The 19,626-nt window shown below is 34.8% G+C and overlaps 2 protein-coding genes across 5 annotated transcripts in view; both read right to left on the reverse strand.

Annotated features, from left to right (window-relative positions):
• The window catches only part of LOC122302923 (nicastrin), a 29,547-nt gene extending 22,712 nt beyond the window's left edge, over positions 1-6,835 (reverse strand). Inside the window, exons 1-9 of one of the 4 annotated variants that reach the window (XM_043114393.1) lie at positions 6,542-6,827; positions 6,038-6,151; positions 5,823-5,937; positions 4,527-4,609; positions 4,317-4,393; positions 3,852-3,929; positions 3,442-3,513; positions 3,249-3,322; positions 905-943 (exon numbers count right to left, since the gene is read on the reverse strand). In XM_043114393.1, coding sequence (XP_042970327.1) covers positions 905-943; positions 3,249-3,322; positions 3,442-3,513; positions 3,852-3,929; positions 4,317-4,393; positions 4,527-4,609; positions 5,823-5,937; positions 6,038-6,151; positions 6,542-6,605 — 716 coding nt within the window. In that variant the 5' untranslated portion in view covers positions 6,606-6,827. Of the gene's footprint in view, positions 1-904; positions 944-3,248; positions 3,323-3,441; positions 3,514-3,851; positions 3,930-4,316; positions 4,394-4,526; positions 4,610-5,822; positions 5,938-6,037; positions 6,152-6,541 lie in introns of all 4 variants that reach the window. The other 3 variants (XM_043114392.1, XM_043114394.1, XM_043114395.1) reach the window with 3 other exon arrangements.
• A 1,144-nt stretch (positions 6,836-7,979) lies between these two features.
• Positions 7,980-17,609, reverse strand: LOC122302924 (tRNA threonylcarbamoyladenosine dehydratase). The gene is made up of 11 exons (XM_043114396.1): positions 17,382-17,609; positions 16,687-16,730; positions 14,858-14,972; positions 13,929-14,076; positions 13,253-13,465; positions 12,571-12,705; positions 11,645-11,779; positions 10,752-10,967; positions 10,284-10,408; positions 9,224-9,281; positions 7,980-8,358 (listed from the first exon to the last, which is right to left on the reverse strand). The coding sequence occupies exons 1-11, from the start codon at positions 17,468-17,470 to the stop codon at positions 8,242-8,244; spliced, it is 1,395 nt and encodes a 464-aa protein (XP_042970330.1). The 5' UTR covers positions 17,471-17,609; the 3' UTR covers positions 7,980-8,241.
• Positions 17,610-19,626: the final 2,017 nt, after the last annotated feature.

A 19,626-nucleotide genomic window follows, 5' to 3' on the forward strand; every position in this document is an offset into this window, starting at 1 on the left:
TTATTTGTATGAGCATCATAACAAACAAATCATTTCTGAGTAAGACTATATCCCATAAAAGCACACATGACAAACTGTGCAGCAAGTTTGTGATGCTCAACAGGTGGCAAATGAACAAAAAAACACACCCAAAGGTATGAAAGGATTGATACTCAGGATATATGCCAAATAATCGAAAATAAGGAGAATCTTAATCTAGAGTGGTAGTAGGCAAACGATTGATCAAATAGACAGCAGTAGATAAAGCTTCTACCCAAAACTTAGAGGGTACAGAAGAATCAATTAACAACGTACGAACGACATCTAAGATATGACAATTCTTATGCTCAGCGACTCCATTTTGTTGAGGAGTATAAGGACAAGAACGCTGGAAAATTATCCCCTTTTGCTGAAAAAAAGTTTGGAAAGAATGAGAAATGTACTCCCCCCCTGAGTCGGAGCATAAAGTTTTGATACAAGTACTAAACTGTGTCTCGATAAGCGCAACAAGTTTTTGAAAGACAGAAAATACGTCAGTTTTCGAACGGAGAAAATATATATAGGTGAATCGACTATAATCATCAATAAACGTCACAAAATAACGATACTGACCATAAGAAATAACATGACTCACACCCCAAACGTCAATATGCATAATCTCAAAACAGTTAGAAGCACAACTACCATGCACAAGAAAATGTAAAGTTTTACTTTTACCAAGATGATAGGTAGCACAATCAAAAGATACAGGAGAAGAAATGGATTATTTATTGCCCAAAAAACCATGTTTCATAAGATGAGTCAAGACAACAGAATTAGGATGACCTAATTTCTTATGCCAGACTTCATTAGCATTGACAGTAGTCGTACAAGCAAGAGAAACAACATTAGGAATATAAAATTGTAAGGGAAATAAACGTCCTACTTTAGGCCCCTTCGCGATAAACATCTCCGACACTTAATCCTGCACAAGACAACCACCACGAGAAAAGTGAACATCACAATTATTATCTACCAATTGTCCAACAGAAATTAAATTGGTAGATAATCTAGGAGAGACAAAAATATCTCGAAATGAAGAGCCCAAATTACCAACAGCAGTAATAGGAAAAGTACTGCCATCAGTGATCTGAATATTTTGCGTGCCTCTATACTTAAGAACACCATGGAGACTCGTCATATTTCCAGTCATATGATTAAAAGCGCCCGAATCAACAATCCAAGAAGTTGAGTTATTACTTGTACCTTACAGGCCTAAGGCCGTAAAAGCAGACACAATCATCTGTTGGACCATTGCTAGTGTGAGAACAGATGAATCAGAGCTTACAGTAGGTGGCACAGAAGAAGAAGCAAAGGACTGAACATCAGCCTAAAAAGCTTGGGATTGGCGGTTCTAAGACAATATTCGACAGTCTTTGATGATATGTCCCACTTTCTTGCAGTAGTTACAAACTTTCTTAGAACAGTTGCGAGCAATATGACCAAATTCCTTACAATTGAAATATTGCAACTTGTTCCTCCCTCTCCCTTGTGCTGCATAGGCTACATTCACAGTCTCAAAAAAGACCTTCTCAGAAGTCATATTCATTTGAGTGGATAACCGTTGTTCTTCACGCAACAAATCTCCCAAACAAATGTCCAAAGAAGGAATTGGATCACGGTTCAATAAACCAACTCCAACGGGCTCAAATTCGGGTCGAAATTTCATTAAAAATTGATCTCATTGACTCTCAGCATGAACTGCTTGAAGAGCCACGAGGGTCACAGTAGGAACCTTAGCATGAGCAATGGCAGAATACTCACTCCAAATGTTAATAAAACCAGAATAAAATTGTGCGATAGGTAAATTGCCTTGACTATAATTACTAATTTCCAATTCTAATTGGAACTTTCTAGCACTATGATCTTAGTGGTAAATACGGTGAAGATAATCCAACATAGCCTGAGCCGTAGTAAAATAGCGAAAATTGGTCACAAGGTGAGACTCAATGGTCCCCAATAGGCAAGAGATTACCTTGGCATCCTTGATCTCCCACTGTGCAAATTCTTTTTATCAGTGGGAATCTTAGCAGAATTATCAATATGATTTGATAATTCTTTTCCTTTCAAAAACATCTTAAACTGAAATTCCCATGTAGAAAAATTCTTTCCAGTAAAGCGAACAATAGTATTTTCAATAGACATGATGGACAAAATAGGCACTTAAAAGAAATGAGCCCAAGCAGCAAATCCAATTAAATAAACCAAGGCAAAGAGAACAAACGAATGGCCCAAGTTTAAACAGCAAGAATAAGCCCAATTAACGCCAAAAATAACAGCCCAGAACAAAGGAGCCCAGAAACAAATGAAGAGCTCAAGTCCCACGGCGTTATGAATCAAATGAAGAGCCCCGATACCCACTCAACCAGCGTAGAGAGCCCAAACAGATATTAAAATCTCATGGCAGAAAAAGTAAAAACAAGCCCAGAAATGTGAAAGGAAAAACCTGTCCAGCACTTGCAAAAGCACCGGGAACACCAACAGAAAGGGCAAACTGCAACACGGCCACCCAGAGACGTCCCCTACGGACACAGAAGATGCCGACAGCTCACAGCTACTCACAAAAGACGCCAACAGCTCACAGCCACTCACAGAAGACCACTACCAGAGGAGGTCAACTACCACAGAATAGTGAGCTCACAAAGTGGGTCACCACAGAAAGGACCGACACACCCAAAGCAAGATGGAACTTGCCGAAATAGGGAAAGAAAAAAAATTCTTTTCGTCGCACACGAAGGATTAAGACCTCAGAGATGAATATCAGGTTAGGGGCTTTGATACCATGTTAGTTTTGGTCTGAATACCTCTTTCCATTGGTTTCCTTCATTTGTATAGAAGAGAGTTACATAGAGCGCCGAATTTTCAGCATGATTCCAGCGCCTAATTGCTGCTGGTTTTACTGTACACAGACATATTTACACGTTAAGTCTAACATATTTACACATTAAATCTATTTACATCCAACCTATTTGTCTGATATATTATCTAAATAAAGAAAGTTACTAGTTACTAAAAATATCTCTATGACCTATCTCTGTAACACTTTTGTGGAAGGTAAAAGGAATTGACAAGCTTGAATAGAAACCATATATAACCACCACGATATACAAACCATATATAATCACCACAATGGATATACCATTAAAAACCTTATAATCTAGAGACCAACATGCCCACTAATTGAGTAGTGAAATAGTAATATCAGAACAAACAATTCCAGAAGAACTCACCTGTATCCACCTAATGGAAGACAAGTCTCCTCTTTTAGACAAGTTTCTGAATCATGAGTTCCAGCTTTCGTTGTCTAATCCAAGACGTGTATTAAAATTCAATAACAAGTCAATCACAACAAGCTTGCAACCTGCCTTTCTAATTATTAAATGTCACTAATTAGGATCATATTAAAGAATTAGAATCAGATACCTGCATCACTAGATCAAACTCAGCCACGTCAGCAATATAAGCTTTCTTGCTCTTCTCATTCTTGATAGCTGCCTGTATGAACAAATGACAGCATATAATTTTCAGCTGCTCCGATCATTTCTCTCACTATGTACATAAAATAAACTAAATATCAGCACTTATTCTGTCACTTCAAACTTTAAGGGCATCTTACTGATAACAAATATCCGTGAAAGTTTTCATGTCAAGTAGCCATAACTGACTAAACAATTCACAAATGTCCCAAATCTGCATGCAGTGGTATCAAGACAATAGCACCTACCTGAGAAACTCTTTCTCACTTCGCATAACAAACAGAACAATCACCATAGATGATTATCAAGTGTATGAACTACTGATAGACCACATTGGAAAATTCAAGCAGTACATACCTCCTGCAGGGTCAAAGTGCTACTCTCAGAGAGTAAGAATACAGGAAAATCATAAGCATTCCACATTATACCAGATCCCTGCAAATCCAAAATGATGAAGCTTCAGCTTGTCAAACAGAATGTGAAAAAGGGTGTCCTATATCTTAAGTTATACCAACTTTCAGTTCAGTCAATAGTTTTGTGTAAAGTAAAATGGAAATAGCTAAAAACCAATTGGATGCTTATTTTGATTAGTTTAGGGATTAAAAAATTCACATTGATTATCCACCACCAAACTATGCTACATCCCCACCATGCAGTGACAAAACAACTTAAGGTTTTAAGTTGGTTCTGATTACTGTCACTACCTATTACTAAAATCATTCACATTTTATCGCACAATAGGTGGCTCATTACATAGCAGAATAAATGACTAAACATTCGGAAAGTTTAAGAAATCCATAAGAATACAAATTCGTAGCATACAATTGGGTTCCACTCATAGCTGGTATTTTGGTAAGGAGCAAATTCAGCCAGTGGAAACTTTCCAGCAGGAGAGAATCCTGCAAGTGAAAGAAAATGTGAATTTCAGCAGCAAGAAAAGAATTTTCCTGCATCCACCTAGCTTTGAGAATTTTTCTTACAAGTGGGAAAAGAATTCTCAAAGCAATGAGGATAAAAAATAAAAGAATTTACCTTTTGACTTATTTTGAAATTCATTTTCCGATTCCACGATGACACCAGCAATATTACCAGCAAAGCTTGAATCATGCCATATTCTGAAACATAAACAGATGTCTAAAGAGTAATGGTAGATGCAGTTCTAGGATGTGCAAGCCTTGCACAGCCCTTTTATAAAAAGTGAGGCCCACATGAAAAAATGATTTTTTTTCATTTTGTTCCCGAGATGTGACCCACTTTTTTTAAAGGGACAGCATGGGGTTTGCACACCATAGGACTGTATAAATAATTTTTCTTACATTTTCAATGAATAATATTTGAAATCACAAACATTATCCTCATCAAACAATAAAAAAATGCAAGAAATACATTCCAAACGATGCATGATGTACTACATTAGGTTGTAATAAGATTTCCAAGTCTTGGCTAATTGCAATAGAAGGCTAGTAACTATTTATTGAACCTTTATTGTAATTCTAGCGGTCTGAGAGATTGTTCCTATTTTCATTCAACGGTGCATATGGAAGGAACTGAATGACCGGAACTTCGAAGATAGGAAACGCTTGCTAGAGGAGATTAAATTACTCTTTCTAATACGTCATTCCCATGGGCTAAAGCTATTGATTTCAATGGGCTAGATTCTCATAATTGTCTTGTATCTATACCTTTGTCTCAATTAGGTGTTTCCTCTGGTATTCTTCATATGGGGATATGCCTATACTTCTATTAGTATGAATAAAATCTTTTACTTAGAGAGAGAGAGAGAGAGAGAGAGGTTCAAAGAGGGAAAACAAAAGACTTCCCTGGCAATTTATATTCCTTGTCCTATAGAGTAAGTGTCCCTTTTTATCTTTGTAGATAGTGGACGCCAGAGTGAGAATCCCATTTCTACAACAGTGTAGAGGACAAATGTAAAGGTGCTCTAGAGGTAGTTTTTGCTCTCGTACCTGCCCACCAGGATAGATTTTCTTTCAAGAGAATTCTTTTAAAGTGTCGGAGGTGTAATTAGTAAAGGAAACGCACTGTTACATACATACTAATTTTTTTAGCAAAAGTTCATCTCTAACTCATAACAACATATTTCATCATACTTTTTCTTTGATAAGTAAGAAAATTTATTAATCCACATAATTATGCATAGCTCAAGTACACAGGAAGTATATAACATATTTCATCATACTTGTGACTTACTGGAGACACAAAAACAGTTAAAGCACACATCTGGAAAAAGATATATAAGGAAGAAAAAGAAGGATAAATCACTCCTACATTAAAGAACAACGAAAGGAACTGAGCAAATAAATAACGTGCCTGGTGAAGAAACTTTGAATTTCATCCGATGACACCAAAACTGCAGATGGCTGAGACAGCGCTATAGCATTTTTGTACCTTACAATCGGAGCCACAACCATTTCCCGTCCAGGATCTAAAGATAAATTAGAAAGCAAAGATGGCACCAAATCTCAATACATGATTATTTTGATTTCATGAAATACACTATGGCGCAATCCTTTAGAAGAACTTACTTGAACAACCAATAACCCCAGAAAGATTGAGTAGTCGTACACAAGGATATCCATCAATGAACTTGTACATTGACTTTTGAAGATCAGGAACTGACTCCATAGAGTTCAACTGTCCTGAAGTATCGAAGTTAAGATCAATAACATTCCAAGAAGATACGAATAAAGAATATCAAATGGATGGAGAGAGAGGTGAGCACGGTTTAGTGAAAAAATGAAGAAGTATTATGGGTAGGTAGAGAGATAAATATAAAAGCTAATCGTGTAGATTGGTTTGGACTTCCTGCAGTTTTCAAATGCAAGGCAGTACCTGTTCATCTAAACCTGCATACACCATTTTATCTAGAGAAAAACAATTCAATTTCAAACAGGAGGGTAAAGTCAAAATTCAACCAAGAAATAGTCCTACTAATCAACCAAAAGCATAGAAGCAAATAGATATTAGTAACGGTAGGTTTATTGGAAAAAAAAGGTAAGAGGATCGGAGAAGTTGAGGAGAGAGCTCACCGGAGACAGAGAGGCGAAGATGAAAGTTGAAGAGCAAAAGAAGATAAAGAAATTTGATGGCCATGGCGTATTAGTCACTTCGATTACGCCTTACGAACTACAAAGCCCTAAACCATGGACGTCTTTTTGCAGGTTGCGCTCTCTCGCTCTCTGTCTCGTCTAACGGACGTTTTCTGTACTTTGAAGGACTAACCTAGCAACCCTACCACATGCAGAGAGGGACCTAAGTGGACGGATTGAATTTCCTCATTGAATTTCCTAACGAGGAGAAAACGGATCCGAGTTCCGACCAGTGCTCTACTCGGTTATCTACCAATCTGAAAATGGATCGGGTTGATCACTGATCACTTTTATGAAATAAAAAATAAAAATAAGTACAGTCCCCAATTTGTAATGGCACTATATTATATATTAAATTTAAAAATAAAACATATCTTTCATCTTTCTTTATTCTAACAAAACAATAAATAAAAAAGTAAACCATTATAAAGTACATTTGAATAGCAAAGTTACCGATAAAAAAATAATAATAATTGAATAGCAAAGCAAAAATAACTTAATTTCTTAAACTTATGTTGAAATTACGAGAAGTTGTTGTGAGTTTGTCAATGACCCATATAAATAATTTTATCTGATTAAGTTCTTGGTTACACAATTTGAAATGATATGTTTTATTGAAAGTTTAAGTAAAATATTATTATAATATAATTTTTTTAATATTAATTTTATTTAAAATTTTAAAAAAGTTAAATTATTTATTATATTTTACGTAAAAATTTAAATTAATTATAATAATTAAATGAGATAAAATAAAATAATTTAATATTTAATGACCAAACCAAACATAAATTATATGCTCTAGTTCTTTTCTTCTTCTTCTTTTTGTGTCCTAAACAACTCCCCAAATAAAACTGATAATACGGCGGGTCAGGTTACAGCGTGAGAATCCTCAGAATAAACCATATTCCTAATTAATACAGAGCAAATAAAAAATTATCCAAAAATTGGTCAATGATCGTTAATTTTTGGCAAAGTCTGCCGAATATCGTCACTATTGACTGTTTCATTTGACCAAATTAATTGCAAATAAAACCCCCAGAAAGAGAACTATAATACAAGAAAATAGTTGAGTTTGAATCATAGTGAATTCACTTTCGCATTCTGCATAACTATTTTGGTTGGGAGAGAAAATGTCAATCAGAATAAGCTGTTACCCAGCTAGCAAAAGTGTACCACGAGTGGAGCTAGCAACCATGTAAAAGAAAGAACACTCCTATTTATTATTTTATCATTACTTTTTATTTACTTTTCACTATTTTTTACTACTATTCAATAATTTATAATTAATTTTTCACTACTATTCGCATAATATCTGAAATCACCTCATTACCTAAACACAGCCTAAAAAGATATTAAAAATTACCTCAAGTAAGATATCTTTATCAAAGAAATAAGTAAATGGATAAAACATTTACTGCTACAGATGAAAGATCAGGAAAAAGACAATGAAGAATTAAAAAAAAAAAAAAAAAAAAAAAAAAAAAAAAAACCCATACTTCGACCTTCTAAGCATTTCTATTTGAATAGCCCCGTAGAAAATACACTCAAACCTCTAAAAATCAAAGTGCTGAACTGTTGAAGAGAAATGGGGTCAAATTGACTTCTTCACTCAAAACCCTAAAAAGAAAAAAAAAAATACCCTATGTTTGCAAACCAAAGTCTAGTTCAGCTCGCTTCAGCACAGATGTCACCCTCATAAAAAACTCCGGCTCGCTTTCTTTGATATCGTCAAATGTCCTTGACTCATGCTCATCAGCCTATTTGGTCAAAAAAGAGCCATTAAAGGTGATCTAAAGTGAGGTGAATCCAGGAAAGAAATGATGTGCAGCACAAATGTCAATGTAATAGGCACAACAATACAATCTTTCTGATATTGACCAATAGATTTAATTGTCACTACCATGGCTCACCTATCTAATCACCACTTTCAATGGTACAACTGCATTTACCATTGAAGCATTTGAGTTTTAACGCTAATGCCTTAAAAATGCAGAGTATGGTGGTTAGGAGAGAGACAAATCATGCAGCTGACTTCAAACAGTTGGGAATCTTTGGAATAGAAATTATGGAATTGAGAGGTTGAATGGAGAAAATGAAAATGAACTGTTACATGCAGAAAGTACTAAGTATTTGACGGAGAACAGGAAAAAAACATTGAAGGTTTAAAAAGCCCAAAATGCTTCATAGTTTGTAGCTGATAGAGAGCAATACTACGTATTTGTAGATGGCTAAAGCAGAGCGTTGAACAGGATTTTTAACGTACTGAACATTGCAGTGATCTTTATCAATCCCAGATATGATGAGCAAGCATAACTTCCACCATCCGCCAACAGAATAACTCCAAAAATAAAGGTTATTTAAGCACCTCTGAGTTTTAACAGTTCATTGTGGCTTTCAACTTCTTTATTTCCAAGATGATAAAAAACTTGATATATGAAGTGATATGAGAGAAAAATAATTGCAAGGTAAACATAGCAAGGATGGGCATTTTCTCTCTTTTTCGATGAGTAGCAACTAGCACTTCCTTTGAATCAATTCCAAAGTTCAAATAATCTAGTGGTGGCTTGAAAGAACATCGTTAGCATTTGCTCATTTGATAGAAAGTCAATTAATGAGAGATACCTCTTTAAACTTCAATAAAATTAAGTTTGACACAGATGCTGGCTTTGCCCGATCCCACCTAAAGAAATGATAGAAACAAGCACAAAAATGTCAGAGACAAAAGCATATATTCACTATCAAGGCAACATCAAACTTGATGAGAGATATAGCATGTAATACCAAGGATTTATTAAAAGGGTGGTGAATGGGATCCACATTACTTGGGAGGGAGAAGTTCTTACAATTTCAAATATTCTAAGGGGGTTCTATTGTAACCTTAACTAGCCCGATAGAGTATAGGCCCACATTTGAGTCATTACACTATACTCTAAAAAGATTAGTCAATGTTACACTTGGAAGTCCCTTGGAATCATTATAAATAATAAGAAATTCTTCATCCCAAACAATGTAAGATCCCATTCACCACCACTTACATCTAATCCGAGGTACTGACATACGCAAAGCACGTCATAAAACTCAAAGTGAAATCATTTTTGCTGGGACAATAATCTAGTTTAAATAACTTGAGCTTATAGCTATGCTACAGCTTGAAAAAAATTATCGAAGATGGTTAGATGATCTACAGAAAGAATCAAACTGCTCAGAGGTGCCACAAGGTCAAAGAGATTCATCAAAATAGAACTGAGGTTAGATGATCTACAGAAAGAATCAAACTGCTCAGAGGTGCCACAAGGTCAAAGAGATTCATCAAAATAGAACTGAGAGAGAGAGAGAGAGAGAGAGAGAGAGAGAGAGAGAGAGAGAGAGAGAGAGAGAAGAGCAAGGAGGTATGGCAGTGAGAGAAGACATGATGACAAGTGAATGAACTAAAGAAATGAGATGAATAGTAGAAAAAAAAAAGGGTGGTCAAGCCAATACTAATTTAGATATTAGGCTCTGTTTGCTGACTTGACTACATCCCATACCTCAAAAGGCTACTTTAATAACTTCAGTATGGTAATTTATTTAACCTTTTTCCCCAAATTCTAGGCAGTGGTACAGACCTAAGAACTGAACAATCACCTTGGGAAGTATGAATGAGAAATGGTCAATCATATCCAACATAAATGCAACCCTATACCTCACAAGCATTAACTCATTAACAGATCGCCACATTCCACGCCCGACATCTTTTGCAGACTGCTCTCTCACACTTCGTCCATGCCACAGCTCTTTTGCAACATACATCACTTCTTCAACATCAACCTATAAAAGGGCAAAAGATTACATGCAATTACTGAGCTGAAAAGCATCTCCTCCCACCTTGAATAGAAGGTGTAGGGTGACATTAGGGATTCATCCCAGGTAGATGAAATGTATTTACCTATCATGACAAACTACTATATGATCAGACAAATTTTGCAATTATAATAAGGAGAGAGGGAGAGAGAGGGAGGGGGGGGGGCAGATAAGGTATACAAGAACAAAACCTAAATTACCCTCTCAGGAAAGGGGAAAAAAATGTAACATCTGCTCCAGAGAACCAACAGAAAAAATAACATTTAAAGAGCTACTTTTAGCAATAAACTTATCAACGGAAACTTCAAACCTCAACTTCCATGGCTGTCCCATACAATGACTCCTCATGCTCAATAAGGCGTTGATGAAGCATCCTGTAATGATCCATATCAAAATTTACAATAGGCTCTGTTTGAACTTGTAACCCTGCTAGTTGTGTCACAACATAGGAGGCCATAACCTGTCCAAAAATTGCAGGGATGGTACCTAAAACGGGTATTATGCGAACCCTAAACCCTGGAACTATCTGAAATCAGGATAAGAAGTTAGAATGTCTACAAGTAGGGAATATATATTTTGGCTGAGGGGAAAAAAATAAAAAATAAAAGAGAGAGAGAGAGAGAGAGAGAGAGAGCATGCATTAAATAAATTTCTTTTTGGGAATTTTACAATATCTCAATAAATAATCATACTCATCAGAATTCTTGGGAGTACATTACGAAATAATAATACTAATACTAATAATAATAGTCATAGTAGTAGTAGTAGTAGTAGTAGTAGTAGTAATAACAAACCCAAAGGTATTGGCCCATGTGGTGAAGGCCTTGGTCTTGGGGGATCACTCCCCTCAAAGTCTAAGGTTCAACACCTCATGGACGCAAACAATCCTTGGGGGTCACACCCCCTGGTAAAAAGCCAACGATTTAACTAGTTCCATGTATGGAAACTTCCGAGGGTGCGGTGCACGGGACCGGAGTTTAATCTATAGGGCTGGGTCCGAAGGGCCCTGCCTTGGAGAGGTTCCCCGACATAAAAATTTAAAAAAAAAATTAAAAAAAAAAAGTAACAATAACGATAATAATAATAATATTTTTTTGATAAGTAGAATTTTTTTTTGTCAAGAAACTGGGTAGAGCCCAAGTACACAAGAATAATGATAATAATTATAATGAATACTTCAAACTAACAAGGAAATATTTGTACCTGATAGTCTGAGGGATTTTCTTCTTCTCCGCTTGGTCCCTTAAATGGAAGAAGTTTTGCCTTAGGTTTCTCTAATGAAAACACAACGGGAATACCACCATCAATGCCATAATCTTTCCTCAATCTGTGTCTCACCTGAAATAAAGAATGTTTGGAATAAGGACTTGTATGTTCAATGCAAGGAATAAGCACAATCAAAAGCATGTCCACTTCACATGTTTAATAGATGAAGGCACAAGCTGGTTCCATAACAATATGGTGATACCTTGATATAAGCTGTGTACCAACAAAAAATAGCATGTACCATTATGCGACTTCCTAAATACATTAATAGCCATTTAATAGAAGTAAAATCTACTAATCAAAGTCACATGTCATCCAAAAACTTGGGTAGAAAACAAAAAAGAACTTGATGAATGATGTTGGGGGAAAACAAATAGTAGGTTAAATAGTAGGTGCAATCAAGGATGGACATGATTACTTGAAGTGCACATCAACTCCACAGCATTGAAGGCTAGAAAGAATCGGCATTAGAGGATGAGAGACCGAGAAGAGAGGTGTTCAGGCTTCTCTCTTTTTTTTCTTTTTTTCTTTTTTGAAGATTTGTTTAATTACTTTTATTCTTCTTTATTCTTTTCTAATTGTTTGGGCAAAATATCTCCTTGAGTGATTACTAACAGATTTAGATAAAAGTGTTACACTGAACTATAACAAAAGATAAAACTCACACAAACCAATGCATATTTTAGGTGTACATCTGAGATTTAGAATATCTAGAGTGCTACAATGCAGAAGAAATTAATACCCACAATTTAGAAATGGGCATCTTTTATGCAACATAGTCATGCAAAAGCAAGAAAGATAAGCATATTCAAAACCGTCGTACAGTTTAAAACTTTGTAATAAGGAGAAGCAAAAATCCTTACAGCTCGAGATAGTGGGTCATTTGTTGACTCTTTCAAATCTGCAACACGTATTCTTGTTGGATCAGCTCTCGCACCAGCTCCTGTAGCTGATAGAACCTTAAGACCCCTACGCACACATGCAGCAAGAAGTGCCACCTATTACATATAATGGATCAAACAGATTGAAAATTAAAAATTCATTAATACCAAAACTTATATTTGGAATACAACAGTGAATAATAATGATAAGTGGGTGGAACAAATATTTCAGTTGTCAAGAGATTCAGTAGTTTCATCAGCAAAACAAATTTTGTGGCTGTCTAACATCCTGTTCGCGTCATTCTCACATGCATTTCAAGCCATTCTTGCAATCAAAGGTCATGAAGAATCTATAGCAACAATCTTAAATGTTTTTTTATAAGTAAGAAATTTATTATAAAGAAGCAATACTCTTCTTACTTCAAAAGAATCTCAACCTCATTTACCCATGATCCATCATGGATGCTTCATGACAAGTTGATTACTGAATTATTCGATAAAACTACAAACCCAATGATCTTATTTTCTACAGCTTTTTCCTTCTTGTTGAGAAAAGGACCATGGTTGATTACTAAATTATTTGAGTATTCAATTGTTGTACTACTTGTGCTGGGAAAGGTAAATCTATGACAAGTTAACATAAGGTATAGGCAAGAAAATTTACCTTTGTATCGATGTTATCGATGCAGTCCAACACATAATCAGGGTTTCCTGAAAGAATTTCTTCTTCTGAAGATGCATCGTATAATAGCACTCTTGCATCTACATGGCACTCTGGGAAGATTGACAGGAAATGCTCTTTGAGGCACTGGGCTTTCGGAATGCCAACATCTGCTCTTGTTGCAACAGCGTGTCGGTTAAGTGATGAAAGTGATACCTTCTCATGCAGTTAATGAATGAGTACATGTATTCTAATAAATGTAATTTGAAAGCAGAAATCAGTAATCTTTCTATCTTTTTAATGCTACCAATCATGGGCTGATATCACTAGGTATTTGGATACTGAGTTGAGATGAGATAAGTTGAGATGAAAGTTGAAAGTTGAATAAAATATTGTTAGAATATTATTTTTTAATATTATTATTGTTTTGATATTCAAAAAAGTTGAATTGTTTGTCATATTTTGTGTGGGAATTTAGGAAAGTTATAATGATGAGATGAGATAAAAGAACTCATGTCCAAACGGGGCCTTAAGAGTTAAGAGAGACTATTGTGTAATAGCAAATGAACCAAGTGACATATTAGAGAGGACTAAATCACAATAAGAGACCACAATCGCTAAAAAGAAAAGCAAACCAAAAGACTCTGAGAGGCACAGTAAAAGTCAACAGAGAACATACCTGGTCAAAGTCCACAAGGAGAAGCCTGCCCACGCCTGATCTCAAAAGCATAGCTGCAGCGTGACTCCCAACCCCTCCAAGACCAATGACCACAACATAAGATGCAGTCACTTTCTGTTGAGACTCAAGGCCAAAGAATTGAATGTTCCTAATAATAGCAAGGAAGTAACAACTTTAATTGTGGTTTTTTCCTTTAAAAAAAAAAAAATGACTTCATGAAAAATGACTTGCACATAAGAAGAAAACAGAGAGATTTTGAGAAAGAGCCCTAACCCCTGCGCTCCGGGCCCCAACACAAAAGCATAGACTCTAAGGCCTTAGCTGCATATATGTATAATTATATTTTTGAAAGAAAATAAATATGAACACAGAGTCAAATATTTTGAATAAATCGTTTACTAAATAAATGAGCAAAAAGGGGTCCATTTAGTTAAGATATATAGTAAAAAATTTCCAGCAGCAATTTTAAGATAAAATAAATTAAAGCTTGCTGAGCATACTAATCTTTCAGTGCCTGAGTAAAGTTGGTTAAAATCAACAAGATTTTCTTTGCACCTAAAATATGTAAGACATTCTATAACATGACATCTACGTAAACACAACCTTTTTCTTTAAGTATCCACATAAAGAAAATATAGAAGCGAAAAAGGCCAATTCTATTGGTCATAACTAGCCTTGTACATAAGCATGGTTCCTATATAATAATATCATCGAAAAGATCACACACTTTTTTTATAGCTAATCAAGAAATTTTATTCGTAGAAGTAGGCAAAGCCCAAGTACACAAGGAGTATACATGAGAATAACCTAATTAGAGTATCACACATGTATTGAAAGCCCACTCTCAAAAATCAGGCTGACAGTATTTTAGGGACACATATTCAAGGGGAAAAAACTAATAATCACTTAACTTGTGACACCTGCAGTACCTGGTCAATTGTTCGGAAACTATCTCGTCTTTTAGAAGGTCTAAACCAGCCACCCTATCATTCTGATTCCCAGCAACTGCATAGCCTTTAGCATTCCCAGATACAATTCCTTTATCTTACATAAATTTATATAATAGTTACACACATAGAGTTGGTTAGTCAATGAAATCACTAATCAAAACCGTGTAAGAAAGATTAAACTAATCAATTGTTAAATGGCAATAGCACTCTACTCCACTACGAGATGTGAGAATTGAGGGAACATGTTGGAAATTTTGACCAATATTGCACGACAATAATTCTAGCATTACTTAAGCTATAATTTTTTTTTGATAAGTAATAAGAAATTTTATTAATAAGCATAGTTAAGGTACACTGGAAGTATACATGTGAATACACATATTTAGGATCTAGTAACTGATACAAGGAAATCTTGGAAACTGAGACCATTCAACTCTAAAGCGATGGCCCACATAAATAAAGTCTTCCAAAAAAACCTCCTAAACTCTTCTAGAGAGCGTTCCTAATCCTCAAAAAGTCTATCATTTCTTTCACTCCCAATGCACCAAAGAATACAAAGAGGAGCCATGCCGCAATCTGTGGTGTCCCCGCGATTCCTCTCTAGCTTGCTATTAGTTCTACCACTCTTCCCAGCATGACCCATGCTATACCCATTCTGCTGAAGAAATAATTCCAGATTTCCCGAGCAAACTCACAATGTAAAAGTAGATGGTCCACCGTTTCACCATTCTTTCTGCACATACAGCACCATTCTGTTATGATAAGGCCTCGTCTTCTTAGATTGTCCATGGTGAGAATCTTCCGTAATGTTGTTGTCCATACAAAGAATGCAACCTTAGTAGGTGCTTTGCTCCTCCAAATGTTCTTCCAAGGAAAATTATTGTGTCTTTGCTGCATAGTAATTGTATCATAAAAGGAGCACACAGAAAAATTTCCTTTCCTAGAAGGTCTCCATTCCATCTTATCCTCACTTATAGCATCAATAACAGTGTTGTACAGCAAGCTGAGAAATTCCACCATCCCAGTAACTTCCCAATCATGTGTATCTCGAGTAAGACTTATGTTCCACTCCTGTGTGTCGTTAATTATTAGCCGCAAATCAGCCACCATAGCTTCTTTATCCCGAGCAATTCTGAAGATATTAGGATAAGCCTCCTTTAGGACCATGTCTCCCACCCACACATAGACGAGTATTACTAGCAAAGGTACACCAACCTTTCCTTATGTACTTCCATAACCCCACCCCATATGCCCCCCTACTTCCATTACTTAAGCTATAATTATTGCTGCTTCAAGCAGCACCAAGGAATACAGAGAGCATTGGAACTATTTAAATTTCATAAATGGTTTAAGAAAATATCCTTACACTCCTCCAACTTTTGGCAAGCATTAAGGACATAATTATAAGGTCTTGAATTTTACATCTTTACTTTCTACTTCTACTTCCATAAATTTTTTACATTGACCATACGCTCCACGATGGTGTTAGAATACAACATAGCAGGCCTCATAACCCAGATTGCAGATCTTAGAAGTACATTTAGAGATACATGTGTTTCAATACATGCCAATGCAGCATTAGGCAACCTTTAAGAATCTTTGACAGGAATACCTGAGTGCATGGTGGCTCCACATTTTATATCTATTCTAATTTCCAACCTTCCTTTAGCATCTATTGTTATACAGAGGCCAAACACATTTTAAAATGAGTTGAATCGGGATAGGGAAAAAATACATCTTGAGCAGAAAAATAAGCAGTTCACTTTCTTGAAGTTTTCCTCTTAAATAAATCTTGATAGATCACTTACCATGGATTTTATTTGCCTTTTTCGTGCATTGTCTTGCCACCCTTCTGCAAAGATACAATACATGCCAGTACGGTACAATTAACTTCAGCCAAAAACAACAACAGATTTTACATAATATTTCAAATTTATTAATCTTTTCCAGTTTTAATGGGCTGTTTAGTTCAGAAGTTCCATCTTGTGAGTTCAATGTTCTGAATGGCTGTCCCAAGTACAGAAAACCTGCGTCAATGGATTAAAAGAAAGAGCAAGGAGATTTCTCTAGAACAATGTCATATGATATTCTTTCTTTTATGATGAACGATAACAGTCAGGAATCCACAATGTTCTATTTGCCATAGTTGAGCAAAGATTTTGCCGTCAAGAGAAATCAAAGAGTCTAATAGTGGTTACTAACTGTTTTCAGTAATCAAACAAATTGTATAGGTAGCTTTACGAAGTTCTAATTCTCGAAAACGATCTTTTATATATATATATATATATAAGCTGTATGATTGTGTGTTTTGTTAACCTAGAAAACTGAATGAAAGGAAGGGAAACAAGTTTCTATGTTTTATTTTAAGACGTTTTGGGCTAATTAGGTTTGCCTTTATTTCCCCGGTCTTTCTCGGCAACCAACAGAGCGCTATTGTTCATCTATCGATGAGGAAATGACAGAATTGAAAATAGCCGCGAAGCGGAGAAAGATAAAGACTCGCCTTGGAAGAAGCTTTAGAATAAAGACGGTGGAAACAGAGCCCAAAAGCACTCCAGCTCCCACCAACGCCAGATATTTCACTCTCTCCATTTTCACTCTCCTTTTCTTTTCTAAACCTTCGCCTTCCTCGGGTCCCAAACAGATTCAGCGAATCTGGAACTTGAACTTGGAAGGGAGAGTGTGGGCGGTCTTGATTGGGTTTGGGCCGCTTTAGTTGTTTTGAAGTTAGATATCGTTAATTGGACGAGTGAATAGTTGAATAAAATATTATTAAAATATATATAATTTTAAAATTTTAAAATAATTAAATTTTTTATTTTAATTTATATAGAATTTTAAAAAAAAATTATAATAATTAAATAAAATAATTGAGAGAAGATATGAAAATAAAGTTGTTCCGGGTCGGGTATATTTCACAACAGATGAGAAAAGTAATCGAGAAGGCAATTGGTTTTTTTTTTTTGTATTTTTTAAATATTTTTAAAAAATTAAAATATTATTAAAAAATATTTTTTTAATTATTATTAAAAAAAAAAAAAGACAATTGAGTCATTGTTGGGACACCGAGCATTTCATAAATAATAATGATTTTATCACTATTTTTTAAAGGAATTTTATCACTACCTTTTTAACTTCATTTTTATTTTGAGAATGTTTGCGTAAAGTATAAATTTTAAAACAATAAATATTTTTCTATTTTTATGAAGTAGCATTGTCACATTATTTGCTTATAAAGTAAATGATAAAACAATTGTGAATATATCACCGTTCATATATAAATTAATTAGGAAATAACTCGCTAAATATGAGATATATTATTAGATTCAAGTATTTACAATGTTGGCTATCTTAAAAGAGTTTGCAATTATAATATTGGCTATGGATTAAAAAAACCTCTTTTAAATATGACATGCAAGTGATAAGAACGCATAATTGTAAATATTAAGGGAATCGTCTTAAGTTTTACCAACAAATAAATCAATTTATTTTTTATTTTTTTAAGATGAGGGCAAGACCCAAATTCATTGGATCGGCATACAACCACAATTAATAAAGTATGATTATTTTAATAATAATGTTATACATTACATTTACATTCTATTCTTATTTTATTATATAAAATGTATCACATTTATCATTATTGGATGATAAATAACCACCCAATAAATTATTATATAATAATAATAAATGTTACATATCATATATAATAAGATAGTAGTGTGGTGTATCGAATATTTTTTACCTTAAATAATTTTTAAAAAGTTAGGTTTTGAGAAATTGTCCATTGTTATCAAATGACATTTGTAACAGCCCGCTAGAAATTCAATTGTGAAATTTCTTTTGACCTTAAGAACCTCGTGAAAATTCCGTAAGTTTACACGAATCGACTAATCGCATAGGTTTTAGCCTGTCAACATAGTTAGTGTTATCACTCACTATGGTGCCAGAAATGCGATTTTAATTATTTGAGATAGTTATAAGTGTCATAATACATTATAGTCTACACCACTAGGCTTAATTGAATATTTATGATTTTTCAGTACTAAGTTTATTACGTTTATTTTTGGAGTGAATAGTAGTCTCGGTAAACGTACTAAACGCAGTGTTTTCAAAATCACAGTGTGAAATGTCCAAATTAGGTTAACGAAATTTTATTTGGATACTTGGCAAGATCTTAACCACACATAATGAATAGTATTAGATACTTAGCACAAAGAGAAACCATTAGATGGAATTGTGAAGGAAATCAAGGTGTGAGATCATGACACCTAAGCAAAATACACATTTGGAAAATATTTTAAGAACATAGATTTAAAATACACATGGAAAGATTTTAACCACCTTACTCTTCCAAGTCTACTCCATATTTTGAAAATATTTTAAGCTAATTTCATGGATATTATTGGGTAAAAATATCTTGAGTTGATTTTTGTAGATATTATTAGGTAAGAGAGTCCTACACTTAACTCTCACTTCGGGTAAGAGAGTTCTACACTTAACTCTCACTCCAGCCTCATCTCTTCCATATCTTATCCACAAATATCTCCAGTCATCCCTCCCCACGAAATTATCTTCATTTATGCTTTCCATTGAAAGAATACCAAACACTCTCTCTCGGACAGCTTTTAGGAGTTCTTTTGCACACCCATTTCGAAGCTTTTGTAAGTGTTTTATCATAAAGTCTCCTTCATATAAGTTGTTCCTCTTTGAGTCTAGTTTCCGTAGATGTATTTTTCGTATCATTC

This window comes from Carya illinoinensis, chromosome 3, assembly GCF_018687715.1.
Source record: "Carya illinoinensis cultivar Pawnee chromosome 3, C.illinoinensisPawnee_v1, whole genome shotgun sequence".
NCBI classification, from domain to species: Eukaryota; Viridiplantae; Streptophyta; class Magnoliopsida; order Fagales; family Juglandaceae; genus Carya; species Carya illinoinensis.

What these genes read in the sequence shown, in the direction of transcription:
- LOC122302924 (XM_043114396.1), bottom strand. Translation starts at nt 17,470, where the DNA reads ATGGAGAGAGTGAAATATCTGGCGTTGGTGGGAGCTGGAGTGCTTTTG. An exon ending in AATGAGTTAATGCTTGTGAG is followed by an intron (nt 9,282 to 10,283) that starts GTATAGGGTTGC and finishes TCATTTCTTTAG; the next exon opens with GTGGGATCGGGCAAAGCCAG. An exon ending in TTTTATTGAAGTTTAAAGAG is followed by an intron (nt 8,359 to 9,223) that starts GTATCTCTCATT and finishes TTGACCAAATAG; the next exon opens with GCTGATGAGCATGAGTCAAG.